This window comes from Pseudophryne corroboree, chromosome 5, assembly GCF_028390025.1.
Source record: "Pseudophryne corroboree isolate aPseCor3 chromosome 5, aPseCor3.hap2, whole genome shotgun sequence".
In the NCBI taxonomy this organism is placed as follows: domain Eukaryota; kingdom Metazoa; phylum Chordata; class Amphibia; order Anura; family Myobatrachidae; genus Pseudophryne; species Pseudophryne corroboree.
In genome coordinates this window covers 462,055,750-462,076,915 of record NC_086448.1, presented here as the reverse complement: position 1 = coordinate 462,076,915, position 21,166 = coordinate 462,055,750, and the positions used below count along the sequence as shown (strand labels likewise).

The 21,166-nt window shown below is 45.0% G+C and overlaps 1 protein-coding gene across 1 annotated transcript in view; it reads right to left on the bottom strand.

Moving 5' to 3' along the window:
• MYO10 (myosin X) overlaps positions 1 to 21,166 on the bottom strand; it is a 457,089-nt gene that overhangs the window by 381,115 nt on the left and 54,808 nt on the right. The window contains exon 2 of the mRNA XM_063922946.1: positions 12,212 to 12,310. Coding sequence (XP_063779016.1) covers positions 12,212 to 12,310 — 99 coding nt within the window. The remainder of the gene's footprint in view (positions 1 to 12,211; positions 12,311 to 21,166) is intronic.

Sequence of the window (21,166 nt, the reverse complement as noted above, 5' to 3'; positions counted from 1 at the left end):
TAATGGCAATCTTGCCGTAGAATGAGCCTGCTGAATCGTATTACAAATCCCATGGTTCTTGAAGCATCCCCAGAATCCTCTAGGACGTATGAGAAATAATATTTCTCCATATTCCATGTGAAACGTTGAAGGTTTTTTTGGATAGCTTTGTGTGTTTTTAGTATTTGAATAATGGTTAGGTTACATTAAGGGTCTAATTCAGCAAGGATCGCAAATCAGCAAAATTAGCAAAAAAAAGCAAATTCTGCAACTTAAATAGCAAAAACTGAGAATTTTTTTTTCTGAGACTTGGCAAAAACTGCGTATGCACTACAAAAAGTAGGCGTGTAGGGGGCGTACTAAAGCGCTGGACTTGCAAAAACTACGATCAGGGGCGTGTTGCGGGGCGTGTTGTGGGCATATGCTGATGGTCAGTGGGCGGTGCAGTCGCAATTTTTACAACAGATCGCACACTTCTGATGTGCAGTTTCTGAGTGACTACATGTCTACCTTAAAAATTGCACAAGCTGGCCTCAGTTGTAGACTGCATGTATACTGCAATCATTGCTACATTACACCCAGCTGAAGAAGCTCACACCTCAGACCACAAATCACTTCATTCACCTGTATTGGAACTTAGAAACATGTTAGGTATTGTTTAACTCTGTAACAAATGTTGATTGTGAAAATATATGTAACTAACCGATTTGTGTTTACACTTACTAACAATCGAGGTTTGACAACCACACTATTTGATAGAAGCAAATGTAAAATAACCTTTACAAGCATTTTGCTTAGTAGTATCTGCTGAATGACATTTAGCATTTTAGCTTCCTAACATTTTTTTTAAACAACCAACATTTTTTTGTTAAACAAAACATACCCACATACATTTTTTTGTATTATTTTATTTGTGCGCTACACACATAAACATGTTGAAGAACAGCAGCACCATCTTTTTATTTTCAAGTTTTGCAAATTCTGCTTCATTTGTATACTCATTGAAACAAATATTTACACATAATTCCTTAAAGTAAGGTATGTAAATAAAAGCAAAGAAACAATAATATGTAATGTTTGACCACTTCACAATCAAAAAATACTATTTTTTTTTATAAAAATGTTTCTGTTGTTTCCGAATTAAAATATTTTGACTTCAAAAAAAGTGTTTTTGTTAAAACATATACCAACAATCGCTGTTGTGTAGGGTTAGAGGCTACAATTCACACTCTCACTAGTTGAATATATTTGATCACAGTTAAGGGCATTAGTCAATGTTTGAAGAAAAATAATATGGTGTCTTTAAGATAAGATGATTTGACCAATGAAGTGATGATTGAATTGATTTACAATTGTTGAGTAGTTTCTTTAATTTGGGTGCAGGAAAGTAGGTTGTGCAATTTTTAAGGGAAAAACACTGTTGTTAGCAAAAAATGCAACATCAGAAACATGTACACAAAAATTGCGTACATTTGTAATATGTACGCAAAAATTGCGATTCTTAGGATGGTTTTCGCAATATTTGCACATTTCACAAGGCCACCTTCTTTTTGTTAAATTAAATTAGTGTTGCAGTTTTTCCGTTTGGGCGTGCTTTCGCAATTTTGCTTTTGCTCGCAATTTTTGCTAATTTGTAATTTTTGCAATCCTTACTGAGTTTGCCCCTATATCAGCAAATAGAAGCTAAAAGTTGAATTATGAAAACCGTGCGGCTTCACAGATCACATCTTCCCCAGTCAATCTTGTTGGCATCCTAGGGTTTTGGTTATTTAAACTAGACTAAGGGCGGGATATATTAACATATATTGCCGCTCGTCGCCGCCCATCGCAGCGATGGTAATCGCATAAGTACTAACATGCGATTAACATCACAATGCGGTGACGGAGGCCATCTGTCACCTCCCTTGGGTCGCAATCTCCTCCCCGCACGACATGCAGACAGCAGGCTGTTACAGGCACCTCCTCCTCCTCCCTGCAGCCGGAAAGGACCTCCGGCTGTGTTGCTAGAGGGAGGAGTTGAGCTTCCAGGACCAGGGCTGCCTTAACGGAGGTATACCGGGGGGGAGGCGTCAGCGGGGCGGCGGGTTGCGGTGGGAGGGAGAACGCTGCGGCTGGGGGTTAGTACATATGAAAATGCGGTAAAACCCCCGAAAACAGTGTTTTACCACATTTTCCCTTTAGTACATCCCGCCCTAAGTAAAGTTAAAGATGCCCAGACTTGACAGATCAGAGTGGCTAGCACTCAGAATGAAAATTAGTGAGGGTGTCTTCTGTTCCACTGTCAGACTGGGAATTTGCCAAACTCCCAGGGTATCACTGACCTGGAGAAGCAGCATCCAGCAGTGTCACAGGTAAGCAAACAATGTCAGAGCTGTCAGTGATATGTGTGTCTCAGCACACTGCAAGTTTAGAAATTCAAATGCTGACAGCAACAAAATACCCATAGCCGATACTCCCCGTAACTGACAGGCAATCATAATCAGTAAGTGTGGGATCAATTTTGGCTCTTGATGTTGTAGGGCAGTGCCGGGGACTCCCTTGTTTGATCATTTAGCATCAGAAAGCACTTGTGTGCTGACAGGTCTTTTTTAATCATTTGTTTTAATTTTTTTTTTCTGACTAAAACTGTGATGGGTCAAGATTGAAGAAAAGAAAATGTATATCCCATTTGTACTATGTTGTATCAAGAAACAAAGATTTTATATAATTTTTAATAACAAAGTGTAGAAGTTTCCCATACCAACCAATCGGGATGTAGTTATATGAGCAGCGGTCAGGAGACCTCCGGTCACAATACCAGCACCTACATCCCGACCTCTCACTATCCAGACAGTCGGCATGCCACCCAATGCGGACTATTCCCACTCGTGGGTGTCCATGACACCATGGCCAGCCCAGTGAGCCCACAAGGGGCTTCATTGTGCTTGCCCCCCACCCCCACCCTCGCTGTGCATCTAATTACCGGGATCCAGCCGTCAATAGTGTGACCGGCGATCTCCTGACCGCCGGTAACACATACCCAACTCAACCAATCAACTTTTGTCATTTTACTGACTGTGCTAGATTCCCCACTTTATCTCTCTCAAAGGTTTCATGCATCTCCCCCTTAAGCTGGGTAGCAATGCAACAGTCATTCTAATTTCACTAATCCCAGAACAAAGTATATACTGCGTACACACTATGCAATCTTATGACTAAATGAATGTTATATCGTGTTGAGGGATTGCATCTAATTAATTGTTGCTCCTGTACAACCTATGCAATCATCATGTAGAACAGTGCCAAACTTCAGAGTCCAACACCACATCATACATCACATCATCCCATCTGATGTACGCTCTGTTACCATGAATACACACTGCGCACTGCATCTATCTAGGGAGTCTCCAAGCCCCCCACCACCACCACCACCATGGGACACTGTGGCCCGCGTGTTGGACAGTCCCCAATAAACGTGACTGTCCAGGAAAATCTGTACAGATGGGAGGTATGCTGTTGTGTTCATAAAAACCTGTGTACAAAGAGTAGTTTGTACTGACACTGTGACTGACAGCCAGACATGGGTAAGAAGGATTGGTTTGCGTAGAATACTGTCTGTCTACTGAGGGAAATGTAGGTTTATACGACTGACATACAAACAATGGATAGAATATGAACTTCTTTGCTGACATTTCTGAATAAAAGGATTCATTGTAATTAAGAACAAGGTAAAATTATTTCAGCAGATGCTGTAGTTCTGCCTTGATTTATAACAGCTGTGCTGAAGCTATTACTATTTGTTGAGCTTTACTTTAAAAAAAAAATACTAGTTTAAGTAAATTCTTGTAGTACATAGGGGTTCTAAGCAAGGGGCCTGACATAAAATTCCAGATTACTTTAATTATACACATCAACAATCTTCTACAATAATTAGCATTTGAATTTAAGGTCAATGTGTGCAATGAAGAGTGGTAAGGAACACCCAAGGCCTGACTCTGTCCAATGTAGATGTCACCCAGAGTGAGTGGCCACATTGAATAGTGATCCTGCCTTAGGTCAAGGGGCAGGATCAGTAAACATTTGGGTGGGCTTATATCACATGGTTCCTGCTACTAATAGTACTAACATATGTGTAGTGGGGACACAGCCTTATCAGACACTAGCTGAGCTCCAAACTGAAGTTAATTTTCTAGAAACATTTTACGACCACGTTTGCTAGCTAAAGGGGGGTACTCACGGAGCGATCGCTGCTTAAAATCTAAGCAATCTGACTAGATTGCTTAGATTTTTAGCATGATTGCTCCGTGTGTACCCCCTACAGCGATAGCGATGCGCAGCCCCGCGCATCGCTATCGCTGCTGCTGGATTGGCCTGCATGCAGGCCAATCTAGCGGATCGCTCACTTCACCCGCTGGGTGAAGTGAGCGGGTCCCCTGTCTCCCCCTGCACGCTCAGCACACATCACGCTGTGCTGAGCGGTTCGCTCAGCACACATCTCTCCCAAGTCGGCCAGTGAGTACTGGCCTTTACTCTGGCTATACGAGCATGAGGCCAGTGTCTGATAAGGTTGCTGTGTAATCCATCTGAAAATTAGTTCAAGGTTTGTAAATAGCCTATTATTCAAAATGTGCACAACAGTGGCATGGACAGGATAATGTGTCAGTACTCACCAAGTTGGAGAAAAAGTCCTAAACCAAGTGACATTTCTATACCCAGCAGTGACTGGTAAATGTAAGCTTTGTATGCACATAAAGACTCTATAAATGTTATAGCCACAGCTGACATCCACAACGGTAAATATGTACAGTTAGGACCAGCAGCGGCTTATTACCAGTCTGGCAAGTGAGTCTACAGCACTCTCCTGTCAGCACTCCTGGTGATGGCTGAAGTCACCAGGATGAGGTGGTGGTGGAACTTAGGTCTGGGGGCATGGACTAACTCCGATGTTGCTAAACAGGATGGCATCTAGGGACTGCATCAGCTGCAGCCAATACAAGCCAGATACGGCTTAGGTTATAGCAGAGGAGTGGCTTTCTATGGGAAGCACTCTCTCTGCTATAGCAGGTGGACTAGCAGTCCCAGAGAAAGGAAACATCCCACCAGGACTGCCTGTCTGGCTCTGATTTGCAGGGAGCTCTTCCCATGAAAGCCACTGCTAGATAGTCCCTGTGGGCGGCAGATTTTAGTGTGGGGGGGGGGGGGGGTGGACTGGAGTCCTATAGCCCCTACGTTAAATCCACCACTGTTTAGGACTGATATTTAAGTTAGCTGCCACCATCAAGGTCGTGAGCTAATTTGCAAAAATACAATATACAATAGATATAGTTACTATCATTTTAAAATGCCTTCTATTGCGGAATTCAATTGTTTATAGTGCCCAATCTCTAAAGTGATGGAACATATTCCAGAGTCTGTGAGGCCCAATGGGTCCTGCGTACACACAGTGGGATGCAAGTGCCATTCAACTTTCTAGGGATGCAAAACAGCGTGAACATCAGACCACCTTTGTGAGATTGTAGGTAGAGACTTGGTGAAAAAGACAGCTATTATCTCACAGTCATTTAAACACTTACCAAACCTCAAATGCCAGCTACTTCACACAAGGGGGTGGTTAGGGATGACTATCGGTTGTAAATATTGATATCATGAAACCACTGAGGGGAACCAGAGGTGGTCATTACTGCTGTGGGTAATATAAGGAGGCGGGACAACCACGGAAGATGGCAGGCTAAGCAGGCTGCCAAGAGTCAAGCTAAGCTATGTGCTAACACCGTAGAGGAAAGAGAAAACTTGGTGACTATGGTCGAGGAGATTTCTGCCATGTCAACTATGGATGATGACATTTCTGCCATTGATAGCAAAAATCATTGACAATTAGTGGCAAACCACTAATGGTTTATAACCATCAATAGTCGATGCCCATTGCTAGGGGAGATGTATCAAACCTTCTAAGGGAGACAAGTCGAGAAGTCGCCCATAGCAACCAAATACACTTCTAGATATAATTTATCTACTACATTCTATAAAATAGGTAGAATCTGATTGGTTATGGGTAACTTCTCCACCTGTCCTTTACAAGATTTGATACATCTCCCCTTAAGTACACAATAACCACTGTTCATAGCCAATCAAGCATTCAAGAGTAGAATAGTCAATGGGTACTGACAATCCCAGTTAAAAAGGAGACAAAATAAGATTTTACTTACCGATAAATCTATTTCTCGGAGTCCGTAGTGGATGCTGGGGTTCCTGAAAGGACCATGGGGAATAGCGGCTCCGCAGGAGACAGGGCACAAAAAGTAAAGCTTTTTCCGATCAGGTGGTGTGCACTGGCTCCTCCCCCTATGACCCTCCTCCAGACTCCAGTTAGGTACTGTGCCCGGACGAGCGTACACAATAAGGGAGGATTTTGAATCCCGGGTAAGACTCATACCAGCCACACCAATCACACCGTACAACTTGTGATCTAAACCCAGTTAACAGTATGATAACAGCGGAGCCTCTGAAAGATGGCTTCCTACAACAATAACCCGAATAAGTTAACAATAACTATGTACAATTTATGCAGATAATCCGCACTTGGGATGGGCGCCCAGCATCCACTACGGACTCCGAGAAATAGATTTATCGGTAAGTAAAATCTTATTTTCTCTATCGTCCTAGTGGATGCTGGGGTTCCTGAAAGGACCATGGGGATTATACCAAAGCTCCCAAACGGGCGGGAGAGTGCGGATGACTCTGCAGCACCGAATGAGAGAACTCCAGGTCCTCCTTAGCCAGAGTATCAAATTTGTAAAATTTTACAAACGTGTTCTCCCCTGACCACGTAGCTGCTCGGCAAAGTTGTAATGCCGAGACCCCTCGGGCAGCCGCCCAAGATGAGCCCACCTTCCTTGTGGAGTGGGCCTTTACAGATTTAGGCTGTGGCAGGCCTGCCACAGAATGTGCCAGTTGGATTGTGCTACAGATCCAACGAGCAATCGTCTGCTTAGACGCAGGAGCACCCATCTTGTTGGGTGCATACAATATAAACAACGAGTCAGATTTTCTGACTCCAGCTGTTCTTGCAATATATATTTTTAATGCTCTGACAACGTCCAGTAACTTGGAGTCCTCCAAGTCACTTGTAGCCGCAGGCACTACAATAGGCTGGTTCAGATGAAATGCTGACACCACCTTAGGGAGAAAATGCGGACGAGTCCGCAGTTCTGCCCTGTCCGAATGGAAAATCAGATATGGGCTTTTGTAAGATAAAGCTGCCAATTCTGACACTCTCCTGGCAGAAGCCAGGGCTAGAAGCATGGTCACTTTCCAAGTGAGATATTTCAAATCCACCTTATTTAGTGGTTCAAACCAATGAGATTTTAGAAAATCCAAAACTACATTGAGATCCCACGGTGCCACTGGAGGCACCACAGGAGGCTGTATATGCAGCACTCCCTTCACAAAGGTCTGGACTTCAGGGACTGAAGCCAATTCTTTTTGAAAGAAAATCGACAGGGCCGAAATTTGAACCTTAATAGATCCCAATTTGAGACCCATAGACAATCCTGATTGCAGGAAATGTAGGAATCGACCCAGTTGAAATTCCTCCGTCGGAGCACTCCGATCTTCGCACCACGCAACATATTTTCGCCAAATTCGGTGATAATGTTGCACGGTTACTTCTTTCCTTGCTTTAATCAAAGTAGGAATGACTTCTTCCGGCATGCCTTTTTCCATTAGGATCCGGCGTTCAACCGCCATGCCGTCAAACGCAGCCGCGGTAAGTCTTGAAACAGACAGGGACCCTGCTGAAGCAAGTCCCTCCTTAGAGGTAGAGGCCACGGATCTTCCGTGATCATCTCTTGAAGTTCCGGGTACCAAGTCCTTCTTGGCCAATCCGGAACCACTAGTATCGTTCTTACGCCTCTTTGCCGTATAATTCTCAATACTTTTGGTATGAGAGGCAGAGGAGGAAACACATACACCGACTGGTACACCCAAGGCGTTACCAGCGCGTCCACAGCTATTGCCTGCGGATCTCTTGACCTGGCGCAATACCTGTCCAGTTTTTTGTTGAGGCGAGACGCCATCATGTCCACCATTGGTCTTTCCCAACGGGTTACCAGCATGTGGAAGACTTCTGGATGAAGTCCCCACTCTCCCGGGTGAAGATCGTGTCTGCTGAGGAAGTCTGCTTCCCAGTTGTCCACTCCCGGGATGAACACTGCTGATAGCGCTATCACATGATTCTCTGCCCAGCGAAGAATCCTTGCAGCTTCTGCCATTGCACTCCTGCTTCTTGTGCCGCCCTGTCTGTTCACATGGGCGACTGCCGTGATGTTGTCCGACTGGATCAACACCGGTTTTCCCTGAAGCAGAGGTTCTGCCTGGCTTAGAGCATTGTATATTGCTCTTAGTTCCAGAATGTTTATGTGAAGAGACGTTTCCAGGCTCGTCCATACTCCCTGGAAGTTTCTTCCTTGTGTGACTGCTCCCCAGCCTCTCAGGCTGGCGTCCGTGGTCACCAGGATCCAATCCTGTATGCCGAATCTGCGGCCCTCCAATAGATGAGGACTCTGCAACCACCACAGAAGAGACACCCTTGTCCTTGGAGACAGGGTTATCCGTAGGTGCATCTGAAGATGCGACCCTGACCATTTGTCCAACAGATCCCTTTGGAAAATTCTTGCGTGGAATCTGCCGAATGGAATTGCTTCGTAAGAAGCCACCATTTTTCCCAGGACTCTTGTGCATTGATGTACAGACACCTTTCCTGGTTTTAGGAGGTTCCTGACAAGCTCGGATAACTCCTTGGCTTTTTCCTCCGGGAGAAAAACCTTTTTCTGAACCGTGTCCAGAATCATCCCTAGGAACAGCAGACGAGTTGTCGGCATTAACTGGGATTTTGGAATATTCAGAATCCACCCGTGCTGTTTTAGCACTTCTTGAGACAGTGCTAATCCCATCTCTAGCTGTTCTCTGGACCTCGCCCTTATTAGGAGATCGTCCAAGTATGGGATAATTAATACGCCTTTTCTTCGAAGAAGAATCATCATCTCGGCCATTACCTTTGTAAAGATCCGAGGTGCCGTGGACAATCCGAACGGCAGCGTCTGAAACTGATAGTGACAGTTTTGTACAACGAACCTGAGGTACCCCTGGTGTGAGGGGTAAATTGGAACGTGGAGATACGCATCCTTGATGTCCAAGGATACCATAAAGTCCCCCTCTTCCAGGTTCGCTATCACTGCTCTGAGTGACTCCATTTTGAACTTGAACTTCTTTATGTACAGGTTCAAGGACTTCAGATTTAGAATAGGCCTTACCGAGCCATCCGGCTTCGGTACCACAAAAAGAGTGGAATAATACCCCTTCCCTTGTTGTAGAAGAGGTACCTTGACTATCACCTGCTGAGAGTACAGCTTGTGAATGGCTTCCAAAACCGTCTCCCTTTCGGAGGGGGACGTTGGTAAAGCAGACTTCAGGAAACGGCGAGGTGGATCCGTCTCTAATTCCAACCTGTACCCTTGAGATATTATCTGCAGGATCCAGGGATCTACCTGCGAGTGAGCCCACTGCGCGCTGTAATTTTTGAGACGACCGCCCACCATCCCCGAGTCCGCTTGAGGAGCCCCAGCGTCATGCTGAGGCTTTTGTAGAAGCCGGGGAGGGCTTCTGTTCCTGGGAAGGAGCTGCGTGTTGCTGTCTCTTCCCTCGACCTTTGCCTCGTGGCAGATATGAATAGCCCTTTGCTCTCTTATTTTTAAAGGAACGAAAGGGCTGCGGTTGAAAAGTCGGTGCCTTTTTCTGTGGGGGAGTGACTTGAGGTAGAAAGGTGGATTTCCCGGCTGTAGCCGTGGCCACCAAATCTGATAGACCGACTCCAAATAACTCCTCCCCTTTATACGGCAAAACTTCCATATGCCGTTTTGAATCCGCATCACCTGACCACTGTCGCGTCCATAAAGCTCTTCTGGCCGAAATGGACATAGCACTTACCCGTGATGCCAGTGTGCAGATATCCCTCTGTGCATCACGCATATAAAGAAATGCATCCTTTATTTGTTCTAACGACAGTAAAATATTGTCCCTGTCCAGGGTATCAATATTTTCAATCAGGGACTCTGACCAAACTACCCCAGCACTGCCCATCCAGGCAGTCGCTACAGCTGGTCGTAGTATAACACCTGCATGTGTGTATATACTTTTTTGGATATTTTCCATCCTCCTATCTGATGGATCTTTAAGTGCGGCCGTCTCAGGAGAGGGTAACGCCACTTGTTTAGATAAGCGTGTTAGCGCCTTGTCCACCCTAGGAGGTGTTTCCCAGCGCTCCCTAACCTCTGGCGGGAAAGGGTATAATGCCAATAATTTCTTTGAAATTATCAGTTTTTTATCAGGGGCAACCCACGCTTCATTACACACGTCATTTAATTCTTCTGATTCAGGAAAAACTATAGGTAGTTTTTTCATACCCCACATAATACCCTGTTTAGTGGTACCTGTAGTATCAGCTAAATGTAACGCCTCCTTCATTGCCAAAATCATATAACGTGTGGCCCTACTGGAAAATACGGTTGATTCGTCACCGTCACCACTGGAGTCATCGCCTGTGTCTGGGTCTGTGTCGACCGACTGAGGCAAAGGGCGTTTCACAGCCCCTGACGGTGTTTGAGTCGCCTGGACAGGCACTAATTGATTGTCCGGCCGCCTCATGTCGTCAAACGACTGCTTTAGCGTGTTGACACTATCCCGTAGTTCCATAAATAAAGGCATCCATTCCGGTGTCGACTCCCTAGGGGGTGACATCCTCATATTTGGCAATTGCTCCGCCTCCACACCAATATCGTCCTCATACATGTCGACACACACGTACCGACACACAGCAGACACACAGGGAATGCTCCTAACGAAGACAGGACCCACTAGCCCTTTGGGGAGACAGAGGGAGAGTTTGCCAGCACACACCAAAAGCGCTATATATATATCAGGGATAGCCTTATAATAAGTGCTCCCTTATAGCTGCTTTGTTATATCAAATTATCGCCATAAATGTGCCCCCCCCTCTCTGTTTTACCCTGTTTCTGTAGTGCAGTGCAGGGGAGAGACTTGGGAGCCGTCCTGACCAGCGGAACTGTGAGAGGAAATGGCGCCGTGTGCTGAGGAGATAGGCCCCGCCCCTTTTCTGGCGGGCTCGTCTCCCGCTATTTAGAGAAATCAGGCAGGGGTTAAATATCTCCATATAGCCTCTAGGGCTATATGTGAGGTATTTTTAGCCTTTATAGGTAATCATTTTGCCTCCCAGGGCGCCCCCCTCCCAGCGCCCTGCACCCTCAGTGACTGCCGTGTGAAGTGTGCTGAGAGGAAAATGGCGCACAGCTGCAGTGCTGTGCGCTACCTTTTGAAGACTGCAGGAGTCTTCAGCCGCCGATTCTGGACCTCTTCTGTCTTCAGCATCTGCAAGGGGGCCGGCGGCGTGGCTCCGGTGACCATCCAGGCTGTACCCGTGATCGTCCCTCTGGAGCTTGATGTCCAGTAGCCAAGAAGCCAATCCATCCTGCACGCAGGTGAGTTGACTCCTTCTCCCCTCAGTCCCTCGCTGCAGTGATCCTGTTGCCAGCAGGAATCACTGTAAAATAAAAAACCTAGCTAAACTTTTTCTAAGCAGCTCTTTAGGAGAGCCACCTAGATTGCACCCTTCTCGGCCGGGCACAAAAATCTAACTGGAGTCTGGAGGAGGGTCATAGGGGGAGGAGCCAGTGCACACCACCTGATCGGAAAAAGCTTTACTTTTTGTGCCCTGTCTCCTGCGGAGCCGCTATTCCCCATGGTCCTTTCAGGAACCCCAGCATCCACTAGGACGATAGAGAAATAATGTTATTTGTACTAGTCCAGTGTTTCCTAACTCCAGTGCTCAGGTACCCCAAACTGACTGTTTTACCGATCTCATCAGTATCACAAATGAAATAATTAGCTCCACCTGTGGATCTTTTAAAATGTGTCAGCCAGTAATGTATACACCTGTGCACCAACTAGGAGATCTGTAAAAGGTACACTGTTAGGAGTCCCTGAGGACTTGAGTTAGGAGACACTGTCCTACAGTAGTTGATTGTAGTTTGATTGTAGCAGTGATTATAGTTTGACCGTTCCACTTAGTATTAAAGATGACTGTGGTTGCCATACAAACATAGGTACAGCATTTCTGCCTTTAGGAAATATTTTGGAGACAGTAGAATTACTATACTGTACATTAAATGACCTGTTTTACCTGATTATAACGTGTCTTAAATACAACAACACCTCCAGCACAGGACTGAACATAACTTGGATAATGCTGCCCATTTTCTCGTAGCCAAACTTGTGTTCCCTGTAAAAGAAAAACAGAAAATTTAAATCAGTATGCTTTTAAAACCTTATGTATTCAAATTTAGGGGAAAAAAATAATTTGGTTAAAAAATTCAAGAGAACTATTTAGCGCATGCAAAACATGCAACACACAAAACATGTCTTGCTCAAGATAGTCCTAGTCGCCAACCCCCAAAAGATTAGGGTAAGGGTAGGGGACGGGGGGTACAAATAATTAGGGCGCCCCCATCCCCCCGATGTCATGTCAGGATCTTCAATGTCGGGATGCCGTGGTCGGTACCAACAATTGGGATATAGAATGTATTCCATACATATCAGTGATGTGCGGTGAGGGGAGCAGCAGGTGAGGCAGATGCTTTGCTGTCATACTAACGTATACGCCAGAGTTTTGACTATATAAAGTATATGAAAAATACAAAAAATATATTAGAAATATCTTCTCTGTATTATTCAAATTATTTTTATAGTCAAAACTCTGGAGTAAAAAGTCTATTACAGGGAGGCATTGCCTCACCTGTCTATCTTTTCTGCACATCTCTAATCAAAACGAACCAAATTCCCAGTAGTATATATTGCTGCACCTGTGTATAATGCCCACATGCACCCTTTGGCTCATATATTGCGTGTTAATTGGCATTGGTACTAGCCAGTGCCTCCTGAGCCATATACCTCACTGCACGTCCCTGAATTACATATACACTGTGCCACTTTAAAAATATTTCCTAAAATATCAATGTACATATAGCCTAAAAAGCATGACTCCAGTTACCTGCTAATAACCATTTTCATACACCCATCTGAATTTTCTCATGTTTTTTCTCCCCCTTGGGGATCAATGATTTTAAATAAACAAAAAATATTGTCTCTTTTTATATATTCAATGTAGTGCATACTTATAAACTGTCTTGGAGACGCCACAGTAAAGCAGATATACTTTTGCATAGACAGAGTTTTTCAAGTTGGTGTTATTTAAAAAATGTTTAACATTTTTCTACCCTTATTTTTATAAATACATACAGTACAAACACTGAATCCACACATTGCTATAAATGATTCAGAAGCTCATGGGCAGTGGTGCAAGTAGAATTTTTTTCTAAGTGGTACTGATAGTAAAAGTGGGCGTGGTCAAGTGCCATGAGGGGCCGTGGTCACATGAAACTAGGGGAGTGGCTACATGACAATAGGGGCATGGCCACATTAAGCCACACACCATAATGCCCCTTTACACATTATGCCAAACACTGTAATGCCCATTACAAATTATGCCACGCACCGAGATGTTTATTACACATTATGCCAGACACCGTATCACCCATTACACATTATGCCACACACCATAAAGCCCATTACACATTATGCCACACACCGTAATGCCTATTACACATTATGCCACACAACGTAATGCCTTACATATTATACCACACATTGTAATGCCTATTACATATAATGCCACACACAGTTATGCCACTGACACCATTTTATGTCCCACACACACAAAAATGCCCCTTATAAATTATGCCCCAGCGGTACCACCACCATATTTCTTAATGGTACTCCATACCACCCTACTTTCACCACTGCTCATGGGCCAAACAGTTGTATTTTTATTTAATCTCTGAAATTATCTTTCATTTAAAACACTGGATCAATGAAACTGAAGCTCGGAGCTTACATTTTTATGTCCAGGGCCGCACAATTTCTGATGGCAGCCCTGCAGGGGGGTATCAGGAGAGAATTAGCCCCATGTGTAGCCTCCATCCGGGCAGGCTCCCTCCTCTCTAACCAGCAGCAGCGTAGTGCTAGAGTCTTAGCACGATGAGCCCAGACTCTAGTGTGCATGCGCAGATCTACGGAAAAATGGTGAAACAGCCATTTGCCTTCTGCGCATGCGCAAACCAACGGGAAAAGGTTTGCTGCGCCATTTTCCTGCTGACGGGGGACACAGAGATGTGAGTATTTAAGAAACGGATGCCGGGTATGCAGTGGGGCCCCAGGGTGTGCCCATGTGCACTACACACACACACTGCAACCATCACAGATACGCCACTGAATACACACAATGTCCTTGTTAAATCTGAAGTGATGACATCAAAGTTCTCTAATTTTACTTACATATATTAGCATCAGTTTATATTATACATCAATTATAATGTTTTCTCATTCTACCAAATTATTATTCATCAGATCGTTTTACAAAATTGTCCTGCAACAATGTTTTTTTTATAGATTACAAATATAATACATAATAATATCTGTACAAATGGGGAGTTCTGGTGTGACTGTGTTGGAGATGTATCAAATCTTGGAGAGGGATAATGTAGAGAGATTAAAGTACCAACCAATCAGCTCCGAATTGTTATTTTTCAAACACAGCCTGTAACATGGCATTTAGGAGCCTAATGGCTGGTACTATATGTCTCTTCAAGCTTTGATGTATCTTTGCCTGTATCTATTAGGACAACATGTATTATAAAGAATAAAGCTGGCTATACACTGGTAATGTACTGGAGCAAATGAGAATCGACCAATTGAGAAAAACAGACATTCAGACAAATTGGTTAAATCAAAGGAACTTAACCAATTTGTCTTTCTGACTATTTTTGTCACTTTTCTGGCATTTCAGAGCAAATGGTCAATTGTCATTTGCTCCAGTATTACCAGATTTCTGTACCAACCAGCCAGATTGGACAATAAATCTTTAGGTGTATGGCCAGTTTAAGAGACACTACAGGTAATCTTTATGGAAAGTTTAAGTCAAACCGGAGATCTCTGGCTTGTAACAAAGCACTTGGCTAGCTGCCTTGTTCAACACAGTGGTGTAACTAATTAATGACTTTAATATCCCATTTATCATAAGCCTGCATCAGTTGTTACATTGTTCTCCTATGTGACTTTGAATATGTTTACTTTACAGTAGGGGTACATTCCTCTGAATATAGGAAGCCTGCATTTGTTGGTACCTCTTTCTATTTATCTTTTTGTGTCACTATTAACTTTGTTTTCCTCACTGTCAAATGCCAGAATACATAAATGAGATAGACTTGTTTGTCTATGCTAGTGGTACTGGCAGTGTCAATGTTGAAGAGGAGACAGGGCCTGATTCTGATTTGGAAACAAAGTTAAAAAAAAACTGTGCACTTTAGCAAAATCATGTTGCACTGCATGTGGGGCAGATATAACATGTGCAGAGAGATGTAGATTTGGGTGGGATTTGTCCAAACTGAAATCTAAATTGCAGTGTAAAAATTAAGCTGTCCAACATTTGTGGGCTTCATGCAAAAGCTGCCACTATTTACCCTGGACAGAAAGGTTACAAATGTATTTGCTCCCCTTGCATTGCAGCATGGTTTGTTCCAGAAACAAGTTACGTGGGTTGTTGTTGTTTTTTTCAAACTTTCCTTCCAAATCAGGCCCATAATGACAACATCTCTTACGCTAATGAGGTTGTACTTGGCACCTTGTACAAACAGACCAGGTTAAATGAGACAAAGTAACAATGTGTATTTGTATTTAACACTTCATATTGACACATATTAGAAAGGCAATTGCATTAAGTCCAAAAATGTATTAAATGTCAACAAATCATGTGAACGTGAACAGTTACCCAATACTTTAATTCTCCCAGACAATAACCGGATTACAGTGTGAGCTATTGCTATGTTTCATTTTCCATAGGTAGTAATAAGCAATGCTAACTGGTAATTAGGGGTCTATTTAGTAAACCAAATCGTATTTTTCTAGCATGTTAGCTGGCGAACGCAATATTTCTGTTATATCCAAATGTAAGTGGAATAAATAGTCCGGAGAAACCACTGATTTCTCTGACTCTTCCGTCATACCTGTAGACCGTGCAGCCCCCATAGGTTGCAATGAGAATTATACCCCTTTTCCACTAACGAGCACGGGTCGCAGCCGGGAGCCTGACACGGGAGTTGCCCCCTGCTGCGACCCGTGCTCGGTCCCTTTCCCATTAGCAGTCACAACCCGGCAAATGCCGGGTTGGTGACCCTTCTAGTGACACGGCAGGGGCGGCGCAGGGAGATCACATGATCTCCCAGCGCCGCCTTCCCTATGCACTGTGAACGGGAGCCGTGTCACCTCGACACGGCTCCCGTTCACACTAGACAGCTAGCCGGGTTGAACACGTGTTCAACCCGGCTAGCTACCAGGGTAGGATTCCCGGATCACTTGATCCGGGTTTACCCTTTTCCACTTGCAAAAAACACGGGTAAATGCGCGCCCCCGTGCATTTACCCGTGTTTTTTGAGCTAGTGGAAAAGGGGTATTACAGTCAGATGATATTTTTTCTAACATAATGCCATCTCTTAATGGTATTATGTAGTTTCCCTTAAATTGCTATAACTAAGTTAGATGGTTCTTCCTTCTGTGTCCTTGGCTCTTTGCCAGCAGGGCTCCCTCAAGGGGGGTACGCACGGAGCGATCGCTGCTTGAAATCTAAGCAATCTGACTAGATTGCCTAGATTTTAAGCCTGATCGCTCCGTGTGTACCCCCTACAGCGATAGCGATGCGCAGCCCCACGCATTGCTATCGCTGGTGCTAGATTGACCTGCCGTGCAGGCCAATCTAGCGGGTCGCTCATTTCATTTAATCGCGCTGTGCTGAGCGGCAGGAGAGATGTGTGCTGAGCAGTTCGCTCAGCACACATCTCTCCCGCATCGGCCGGTGAGTACTGGCCTTTACTGAGCAAGTGTGCGAACAGATGAATGCACACTCAAGACAATCATATCTAGTTCATCGGTTGCTAGGAGCTTGTTGGGATAGCCCTTCCTTGCATGCAATGTTCCGGAGGCAGTTTGCATATAAGATTGTGACATGGTGTCTCTCTCTACCTGACTCACTTGTAACAATACAGTACACCATTAAATAAAATCCCACGGAAGGTTTAACTGTTGGATCTTGTGCGGGCATAGACTTCCATGAAATGGACAGTTACTGTGCAGGAGCACGGAACCAATGCGTCTCATGTGAGTGTCATGGGAGTGTAGAATGACTTCTGTGCATGTTTGAGACTTGTAAACAGATGGGACACCTGCTAGACATAGATCCTTTGTACCCACCATGGGGCTGGTGTAAGTCCCAATACTAATGATGCTGGCTGTGGCTGCAAACGTAAGCAAATCTGATGGAGCGATGAGTGAGCATGAAGACGGACGGATACTCGTCTAGACGTACGGGCACTCACACTAGCATAAGGTGGCAAATCTGGCAGCCGCGGATGTCCACATACTGTATGACAGCACTTTGCATCCAATTCCGAATCAGGCCTTGTGATATAAGCTTAATACAGGCCCTGCCAAAGCTAAACAATATAAGAAAGTAGGATTTTGGTACTTACCAGGTAAATCCTTTTCTTTGAATCCATAGGGGGCACTGGAGTACTCTTGGGATATGGACGGCTTCCACCGGAAGAAGGCACTGAATAAATTAATTTTTGAGACTACTCCTCCCCTCCATATCCTCGAGCACTTCAGTGTTTTTTACTGAGCCGAACAGGATCGATAGAGAGATTGACAAAAGGAGAATTACCTATAATCTCACGGACAACAATAAAGTTGACACAAAACGTAACAGACAACTAAACAGTTGACACCCTAACTGATTAACCTTTGTTAAATTTAAACCAGTCGTGAAAGTGTGTTACCATAAGAACCACTGAACTTCCTAAAACAGATAAACTGCTCTGGGTGGGCGTCCAGTGCCCCCTATGGATTCAAAGAAAAGGATTTACCTGGTAAGTACCAAAATCCTACTTTCTTTTTCATCCACTAGGGGTCACTGGAGTACTCTTGGGATGTACCAAAGTTTCCTCCGTGGCGGGAGAGCTGTTTGGCACTTGTAACACTAAACGGCCAAAGCTAGATGCTGATGCCGCGAACGTATCAAACTTGTAAAAGCGCACAAACGTGTGCACTGAAGACCAAGTAGCCGCACGGCAAAGCTGTGTCGTAGAAGCCCCACGACTCGCTGCCCATGACGTTCCCACAGAACGTGTGGAATGAGCTGTTACTGATGTAGGTGGCTGTAACCTAGCATGAAGGTAAGCCTGACGTATGGTCAGTTTGATCCATCTGGATAAGGTCTGCTTAGAGGCTGGCCAACCCCTCTTAGCCGCATCATAGAGAACAAACAACGTATCCGTCTTACGAACCGTAGACGTTCGGGATACATAGACGCGTAATGCGCGAACCACATCCAACGTTTCAGCATTCTCTGTTAATACCGGAACTACTATTGGTTGATTGATGTGAAAAGACGACACTACCTTTGGTAGAAAAGCGGGATTCGTCCGAAGTTCCGCTCTGTCATCATGAAAAACTAAATACGGTGACTTGCACGACAAGGCACCCAGATCTGAAACTCGCCTAGCCGAAGCTAAGGCTAAAAGAAAAATCGTTTTCCAAGTGAGAAATTTAATATCCACTTGTTGTAAGGGTTCAAAGTAATCGGACTGTAAGAAATCTAAAACCAGATTCAAGTCCCATGGTGCTGTAGGTGGAATGAAAGGAGGCTGTATCCTCATTACACCCTGTAGAAACGTATGTATTGACGGCAACGAGGCCAATTTCCTTTGAAAGTAAATTGACAACGCAGATACCTGCCCCTTTAGTGTGGAAAGACGTAGTCCTCCATCTAACCCCATCTGTAAAAATAACAAAAGACGGGATAAATTAAAAGATGATGTCGGAAACTTCCGAGCTTCACACCAACCTATATAAGTACGCCAGATTCTGTAATAATGAGCTGCCGTAACCGGCTTCCTAGCTCGTACCATGGTTGGTATAACAGACTCCGGAATGCCCTCTCTTCTCAAGATGGCCTTTTCAACAGCCACCCCGTCAAACGCAGCCGCGCTAAATCGGGGTAAAGGAACGGACCCTGTTGTAACAGGTCCGGACGTAGTGGGAGTGGCCACGGATCGTCTGCGAGTAAACCGAGGAGATCCGAGAACCAAGTTCTCCGAGGCCAATGAGGCGCTATTAGTATGACTGTGACGGACCCTCTCTTGATCCGTTTTAGCAACAGCGGGAGCAGCGGAAACGGTGGAAACAGATACACGAGGCTGTACGGCCACGCGGCTGTGAGAGCATCCACCGCCACTGCCCTTGGATCTCTTGTTCTGGACACATATCGTGACACCTGATGATTGTGGCGGGATGCCATCAGATCCACCTGAGGGTAACCCCACCTCTGGATCAACATCTGAAACACTTCTGGATTTAATGCCCACTCTCCTGGATGAAAATCCCGACGACTGAGAAAATCTGCCTCCCAGTTGTCCACTCCCGGAATGAACACTGCCGACAATATCACCTGGTGATATTCGGCCCATCTGAGGATCCGAGCTACTTCCCGCATTGCCATGCGGCTTCTCGTTCCTCCTTGTTTGTTTATGTATGCGACTGCCGTCGCATTGTCTGACTGCACCTGAACAGTCTGAAAACGAAACATGTACACTGCTTGTCTTAGAGCATTGTAAATCGCCCTGAGTTCCAGAACATTTATGGATAGCGATCTTTCGTGATCTGCCCAGAGGCCCTGGAGCCGATAACTCTGAACTACAGCTCCCCAACCTCTGAGACTTGCGTCTGTTGACAGAATTATCCAATTCACGACGCCGAATCGTCTCCCTGCAGATAGATTGTGTATTTTTAACCACCAGAGAAGAGACACCCTGACTTGTGGCGACAATCTCACCCTGTGGTGCATCTGCAGATGTGATCCCGACCATTGCGCTAACACCTCCAGTTGAAACGGACGTGAGTGAAATCTTCCGAACTGAAGTGCTTCGAAAGCCGCCACCATTGTGCCTAAAAGGCGAATGCACAAATGTACTGAGACTGTGCGTGGCTTGAGCACTAATTGCACCAGATGACGAATGACCTGTACTTTCTGTTGTGGCAGGTAAACCTTTTGATTTACTGTATCGAGAATCATCCCTAGGAATTGAAGTCGTTGACACGGAATTAGATGTGATTTCTTTAAACTGACTATCCAACCGTGCTGAACTAGTACATTGTACGTTAGCAAAGCATGCTGGAGAAGCAATTGTTGAGACGGAGCCTTTATGAGTAGATCGTCCAAATACGGAACAATTATTACTCCTAGGGACCTGAGATGAGCTATCATCACGGACATTACCTTGCTGAATACCCGAGGCGCTGATGAGAGGCCAAACGGCAGAGCCTGAAACTGGTAATGGTCTCGCCTTATTGCAAACCTTAAGAAACTCTGGTGAGGTGGCCAAATCGGAATGTGTAAGTACGCATCTTTGAGATCCAGTGCAATCATGAATTCCTGTGGCTCTAACCCTGCAATTACTGACCTGAGAGATTCCATCTTGAATCTGTGGTAAGTGACGTAATGATTGAGACCTTTTAGGTTCAATATTGGCCTGACTGAGCCATCTGGTTTTGGTACCAGAAACAGACTGGAATAATAACCCTGCCCCTGTTCCTGCACGGGGACCGGAATTACAACTGCAGCATTCAGCAGAGACTGAATGGCAACCTGCAGAACTGCTTTCTTGTCGTCCGACACAGGCAGTCCTGTCGTGAAAAATCTTCCTGTCGGAAGATAATCGAACTCTATTTTGTAACCCTCTAATACTAAATTGCGGATCCACCCATCTGTGGACGTCTGCAGCCACGCCCCCTGAAAGCTCTGAAGGCGTGCTCCCACAATTGGAGATCCGAGATGGGCTGGGAGCCCGTCATGCCACTGGTTTGTTAGTGGTCTTAGTGTCTTGACGACGTGCATTGGATTGTCGGGCACTACGTCCCCGACCTCTTCTACCAGGCGTGACTGCTCCTGTGCCCTGCCCACGAAAGGGCTGAG